General features: G+C 38.8%; 1 protein-coding gene across 1 annotated transcript; it reads left to right on the top strand.

Annotated features, from left to right (window-relative positions):
- The first annotated feature begins 806 nt into the window (after positions 1–806).
- Positions 807–5973, top strand: LOC104227525 (rop guanine nucleotide exchange factor 1-like). Its single transcript, XM_009779781.2, has 5 exons — positions 807–1275; positions 2392–2508; positions 2596–3134; positions 4303–4653; positions 5295–5973. Exons 1-5 carry the CDS (start codon positions 984–986, stop codon positions 5631–5633), a joined length of 1638 nt encoding a protein of 545 aa, XP_009778083.1. The 5' UTR covers positions 807–983; the 3' UTR covers positions 5634–5973.
- The last annotated feature ends 969 nt before the right edge of the window (positions 5974–6942 follow it).

The following is a 6942-nucleotide window of genomic DNA, read 5'->3' as shown; positions in this document are numbered from 1 at the left end:
ATTTTACTTTGTTGATAGTACTCACGTTTAAGATTACAAATTCAAAAGCTTTGTTGCCACAGGAATATTATACTAACAGATTTAAGATCATAAATTTCGAAAATCATTTTTTTTCCTTTATACTACAATTGTTTTTCATGGAATTAAGATGTCATTATAAAGTCAATCGACGACCCCCCTGCCTCGAATCAAACAAAAAGGTGTCTAATGCCATGTGTTCGTTAGAGTTTTGAGTAGAGGTGTTTAACGGGCAGGTTGGGACGAGCTGAACAAAAAAAACCCAATCCATTCGTTAACGGACCGGGTTGGTTAGCGGACTGGGGATAGTGGGTTGGGAATTTGCGGGTTTTTGTGGGCCCATTCGGGTTCGGGCTTAACGGGCTCGAGCGGGCTGTACTAATATTTTTTTTAATTAAATTTTATTAGCAACGGTACACAAATTAAAAAATAAAAATAAAAAAATTTACCCGTTACCGGGCTGCAGCCCGTTAACAACCCGTTAACGGGTTAGCGGGTTCCGGTGCACCGATATCCAAAATGTATTCGTCTAAAACCCGTTCCCCGTCCAACCCATCCCAGTCTGCCCTATATGCTATAATACCGGGCGGAACTGCATTGACCCGGGCCGAATCGGGCTGAAAACGGGTCAGCCCGGCTCGATTAACTGGTTTAGTTTGGAGTGCGCAAAAGCGCGATACACATTGAAAAAAAACTGAAACAAACAGTGATCACTTTGATTGCAGCAACTAACACAACCTACAATTTTGAGTGGTATTTTTATTAAGTGAGCAGTGAAAAAGAAAAGTGTCAACTGCTTTTATGTCACAACACTTTTGCTTTTCTCCCACTTTTCTCAATAATTCTTCCCCTCACAATCATAGCAAAACTGCAATAATTCTACATTATATAAATTCCTCTTTATCACACGAATCACATTTTCCCGTTGTTAAAGCAATTCCTTTACTCTAATCGCCGGCCGGCGAATGGCGAGTTTACCGTCCGACGACGACGAGTTCGATGTACAGAGCGAGCGTTTTGATGATAGTTATAGCCTAAGTGCTGACGTCAGCGAGTCGGAAACTTGTAGTAGCACGAGTACTTTCTCTTACCGTCAGCAGGATGCTTCTACTTCTCTCTCGTCATCTTCTACGCTTCATTACAACTCCAATTCCGGTTTCGGTGAACCGCCTACCGTTATGTTGCCGGTTGTCGGAGACAGACACGTCATCATTCCAGCTGAGAAACTGGATAAACTTGAGACCGCTGAGTTATCAGGTTCATACTAGTTTGCTGCCTCTTTTATATTCTCAGTTTAGCTTTGTAGTACTAAAACTTTTATACGATTCGGATAATAATAACTTACAACATCATAAAATTATGTATCAAATCTAATTTAATTACTCAGGTAATCAACTAATTAAATACCTCATGCTTAAATGCCTGTGAAAATTCTTTAATCTGGTGTATATAAATTTAATCCTTTATATATATATGTGTGTGTGTGTGTGTGTGTGTTTTGGCGTCTTTGTTTGTTGAATTCAGCATGTGATTCAACACTGATAACGGCTTGTTTCTCTTCATGGTTTTCAGTAGCACATTTTTCATCGTTACCTAATTTTTGGCAGTTGGCACGCGTAGTAAGTCTTTCTGTATGTGGTCTTTCTGTATATTAAACACACATTGAAGTACACCTAGTGGCTGCTGGCATCAAATAGAGCAAAATTCAGTTGGCCGTTAATATTTGACCACGGGAGAATTGAGTTATTCTGGAGAATATTGATATACTTTGAGCCTGAGCAAAAAACTTATAGTAGTGGATAGGATAAACACGTTGACGTGGCAGGTGCTGATGAACTACTGCTTTCAGCTCAAGCTATACATAATATAGTGGGAATTTTGTTTTTTAGATATAAACACTTATACCTAGTCTGTATCCATTCTCACAAAGGAGCAGTGGTTGCAGTTCCTATTTCACACAATTTGACTTAAGATCCTGTTTCGACTCCTTACAGGGATTAGAGAGAGGAGAATACATGAAGGAGTTGTAGGCTCAATATTACTTTTTCTTGTTTTAGTTACTCTTCGGCGAAGTTAAAGAATCTTCCCCTCTCTGCTATTTTGAGAGAAGTATTTTACAATGATATTGACGTTGTTCTCCCTTGTTAAGTTAGCTCTAGACGTTAAGGACATTTCTTCAACTATTGTCATTTCTTGTGGTTTAGTATAGGCTTGTGGATAGTTCTTTTAGGCTGAAAATAGATTAGAAAGAATGCTATTTTGTGCCAGTTCTGTGTAAAATAATTGTTGCTAATAAGTTTATGTTTAAGTATAATTTTGTGTGAATTCATCAGCTACATAATATTGCCATGCATGATGTTCTTGTGATTGCAGAAGTTGAATTAATGAAAGAGCGATTTGCTAAACTACTGCTAGGAGAAGATATGTCTGGAGGAGGAAAGGGAGTCTGTACTGCTCTTGCCATCTCCAATGCCATCACTAACCTAGCTGGTATGTCACTTCACTTTGTATTTAAAGAGCTTTGGAAAAATTTCCTCTAGGATTAACATTGTGCATATTCTCTCCTTCCAATTGCAGCCACTGTCTTTGGGGAACTGTGGAAGTTGGAGTCATTAGCGCCACAAAAGAAATCGATGTGGCGTCGAGAGATGGAATGGCTTGTCTCTGTCAGTGATTCGATAGTAGAACTTGTACCTTCTGTGCAAGAGTTTCCTGGTGGTGGGACTTTTGAGATTATGGTCACTCAACCACGGTCAGACCTCTATGTAAATCTTCCAGCACTCAAAAAGCTAGATGCAATGCTAATTGGCATGTTGGATGCCTTTTCTGGTTGTGAATTTTATTATGTTGACCGAGGGATACTTGTCGCTGATGGAGAAGATGTTGAAGCATATCCTTGTTCCCCTTCCTCTCATAGACGTTCCATTAGGCTTGAAGAGAAATGGTGGCTACCATTCCCAAAGGTCCCACCAAAAGGTTTGTCAGAAGAGACAAGGAAACGATTGCGGCAGTGTAGGGAATGCACAAATCAAATTTTCAAGGCAGCTCAGGCTATCAATGCCAGCACACTATCTGAAATGGAAGTACCAACAGCTTACATGGAGAGCTTGCCAAAGGTAAGTGTTCAAAATTGAAATGGTAATTGGTCTTTGATATAACTTTTTTCTCTTTCTTTATCAATTACTAAGATATTTTTTTACTTGGACTAATATGGACCTTTACATTCATCTTAAAGAAAGACCAGTGACTCATTAGTTGCTAGGCACCATGTAAGTTTAATGCAAGGTTATTATGTACAACCTCTTATCTCCACCCATTTTTTTCTTTTTCATTTATTAGTGTCCAACCCTGCTTCATGTCATCCATTGCATGATAATCTTCTCCACTGATACAGTGGTGCAACTGAGTTTCTTCTCTGCCAATTCTTTTATATGGTTCTGATCATAGCAATGCAACAACAATAACAAACAAATACGCCTCAGTCCCAAACTAGTTGGGGTCTGGCTATATGAATTCTCTGATCATAGCAAAGCATGCCTTCAATTTCTAATTTTCGCATGTCAGACAAACAAACAGCTTTGGTTGCTTAGTGAGCATATAGATTGCTAATATCATTGTTTCTGTTCTCTTGGTTTTGTATCTTAGATATTTAGCAGCTCCTAGTATATTTGTCCAGGCTATGGCACTTTGGTGCAATGCAATTGCCTAAATACCACCCACTCGCGAACTTTGTTCCGAGATTTTTCTGCTGAATCAGCGTGATATCTACACAGTTAAGTCTTAGTAAGCTTTTAGCTTTGAACTTCCTCTGTCTCCTTTGAACTAGTTCTGGATGTAGATTACATAATGAAATAATTTAAAATACTTTCTATGCGTTTAGATTATTGCTCTAGCATTGTCTATGGCAGTATATACAATCGTCTCCTTTTTTCATGTTACAAACTTTTCAAGCTTTCATTTCCTTCCTTCTGGTTTTTTAAATTTTTGACTTTTTGCCACTTGGCTGTGAAACTAAGTACTGCTATGCTATAAACAGCAAGAAAGCATCTTGATATGGACTTTGAGGTATGCCTCATCTAATATACTTCAGAAAGACAAAGAGTCTTCCAACTTGATCTTCATAGTCTGTCCCTTTTATTTGTTGTGTTATTGCCCCTTTGGGTTTTGAAAACTTTATTGTCATTTTCCCCCAAATATCTTATTGCTTTAGTGACTTGCATAGTTCTATTCAGTCTAATACACATGCTGCTTTGGTTTAATTCATCTTTGGCCTGTATCTTTCAGGGTGGGAAGGCATCTTTAGGGGAAATCCTCCACCGATATATTACTGCCGATCAGTTCTCTCCAGACTGCCTACTTGATTACTTGGACCTCTCATCAGAGTATACGACTTTGGAGATTGCAAACAGGATTGAGGCTGCTATGCACGTTTGGCGGCAAAAATGTGAAAAGAACTTGAACCAGTCCAAATCTGGAAAGTCCTCATGGGGTGGCACGGTAAAGGGACTTGTTGGTCTTACGGAAAGATATCAACTCTTGTCACAGCGAGCTGAGAACCTGCTGAGGAACTTAAAGCTGAATTTCCCTGGCCTTCCACAGACTGCATTGGACATGAACAAGATTCAGTATAACAAGGTATATTCTTGAGTCTCTTCTTTACTGTTCTGCTATTATGACCGCTTTCATCATGTCCAGCTTTTCAAGTCAGTTTTACTCACTTATGGCTGAAAAGTCAAGTACGTGACTGACCGAGCTCAGTTGAACAGCCTAGTTGAATTTCTTATTTCACATATCAAATGCTTCTTAATGAGAAAATGATCACAGATGACATCAAAGAATCTCGAAGCTGGTTCTAACTTTGACCAAAATGAAAGATCACAAAAAGTTAATCTCTAAAAGTTGATGCTACAATTTTCTAGTTTGATACTACTGTTTGCGTGAAGCTTCAAAAGCCTTATCCAATGTAAGCAATATGATTAGTTTCACCACTTCAATCTAAACGGTAGCTAATAATTTTATGACAACTGCCAACTAAAACAGTTAATATGGTCGTCTCAGTGCCAACCTTTTGTTTGATATAGAAGGTCACTTAGAAGGAAAAACATAAAACTGTTCACCTTTACTAGCATATGTTGACATGCAGCATGAATCACACCTTATTTAATCCAAGGCACTTTAAATTTGCTTTGCCTTTGTCTTGACCATGTTTAATTTATGTGTTACAAGATCAGGATCAAAGAATCTGAGAACTGCAACTTTCATGTTCATGCATGCAGGATGTGGGACATTCGATCCTTGAGAGCTACTCTAGGGTGTTGGAGAGTTTGGCATTTAACTTGATGGCAAGGATTGAGGATCTACTATATGTAGATGATGCTACAAGACGCCGTGCAGCTGAAGAGTCAGTAACAACGCTCGACCAGCAAGGAGTTTTTATCACGCATTCCCTACAGAATCAGGTTCTTTGTGGTCCCAATTTGGTCCGAAATATATCTCTTCCCTCTTACCGAAGAGCACTCAATTCCTCAGACATAGTAGCTGAAAGCCTCAAGAGAACACCTAAGTCAATTGGACATGTTCTTAGATCTGAGAAACACAAAGCACTAAGTTTTTGAGGATTCGGACAGGTGGTAGTATAGGCGTAGACTACAATGACAATTGACTACGACTTTGATGACCATAGTATCTTATGTGCTTGCAACAAGGCTAGCAAGTTGGACTTATATATGCAGTTCTAGAAAATTAGGGGCCATTAGCGTTTAGAGAATGGTTATTCCTACATCAGTATAATTGTTTAGGTAGATAGCTGGTACGTAAAGTTTCTAGCTAATGCAAAAACCAAATGATTAAGATGTGGTAGCTGATAATTTCTTGACGGTATATTCTGTATCTGGACATATATGTGTACTGTTAGAAAGAGCTTGTATTATATCCATCTAAACTTCGACCTTCTAATCCACTAAACACCCATCTGGGTAAAATTTTGACATATGTAACGTACTGAAGGAGTATAAAACATAAGATTTATGGTTCTTTCAGCTTTTCTTGTGATTAGTAGGATTATCAAAGAAAACTCTGCGAATAAGGGAATAATGAGTCCAGAGAACTCGACAACAATGCTCTAGGCCATGGCGTAGCTCATTTTGTTGCTTCTTGTGCAAAGGAAATTTTTTTTAGTCAAAATTGAATATTCAGGTGTCTAATATTTATCTTCCTACTGCGAAAGGGTGTGACCTAGTGGCTAGTGGTTAATAAAGTGGGTGAGAACTATGAGATCTCAGGTTCAAATCTCAGCGGCGCTAAAAAAAATCCAAGGTGATTTCTTTCCCATCTATCCAAGCCTTGGTAGATAGAGTTACGTAGTACTTGTTGCTGGTGGGAGGTGGCACCCAAGGGTGTGACCTAGTGGTCAATGAAGTGGTGAGAACCATGAGGTCTCAGGTCGGTGAGAGGTGGCACCCAAAAGTGTGGCCTAGTGGTCAATGAAGTGGAGAGAACCATGAGGTCTCAGGTCCAATCCTAGTGGAGGCAAAAAAATTAGATGATTTCTTCCTATATATTCAAGCCTTGATGGATAGAGTTACCTGATACCTGTTGTTGGTAGGAGGTGGCAGACATCACGTAGAATTAATCGAGGTCCGTACAAACTGGTCCGGGAAAAAACATTATCTTCCTGCTTTGCACTTAATAAAATGCTCTTCTAGTGTCTAAAGGTTGACAAAATCTGTCAGGACTCCACTGGAAGGGTACTTTTATACATAAAATTCGAGTTAAAACGTTACATTACTTTTCAAACTTTGTAACTAGTCAAATTATGTCAAACAAATTGGGATGCCAAGAGTATCAGTTTTAAAATCCAAACTTCTACGAGTACTGTTGACATTTCAAATTTTTAACAAGTCTAATTTTTGCCGAAAGGAAAAA

Source organism: Nicotiana sylvestris, chromosome 4 (assembly GCF_000393655.2).
Source record: "Nicotiana sylvestris chromosome 4, ASM39365v2, whole genome shotgun sequence".
Lineage (NCBI taxonomy): Eukaryota > Viridiplantae > Streptophyta > Magnoliopsida > Solanales > Solanaceae > Nicotiana > Nicotiana sylvestris.
Note: the sequence above shows the minus strand (reverse complement) of the source record. Positions and strands in the feature narration are given on the sequence as shown.

Excerpts from the sequence above, each read along its gene's own strand:
- LOC104227525 (XM_009779781.2), top strand. The coding sequence starts at position 984 with ATGGCGAGTTTACCGTCCGACGACGACGAGTTCGATGTACAGAGCGAG. Across the intron at positions 1,276-2,391 it reads TGAGACCGCTGAGTTATCAG|AAGTTGAATTAATGAAAGAG; the intron begins GTTCATACTAGT and ends TTGTGATTGCAG. Across the intron at positions 3,135-4,302 it reads ACATGGAGAGCTTGCCAAAG|GGTGGGAAGGCATCTTTAGG; the intron begins GTAAGTGTTCAA and ends TGTATCTTTCAG.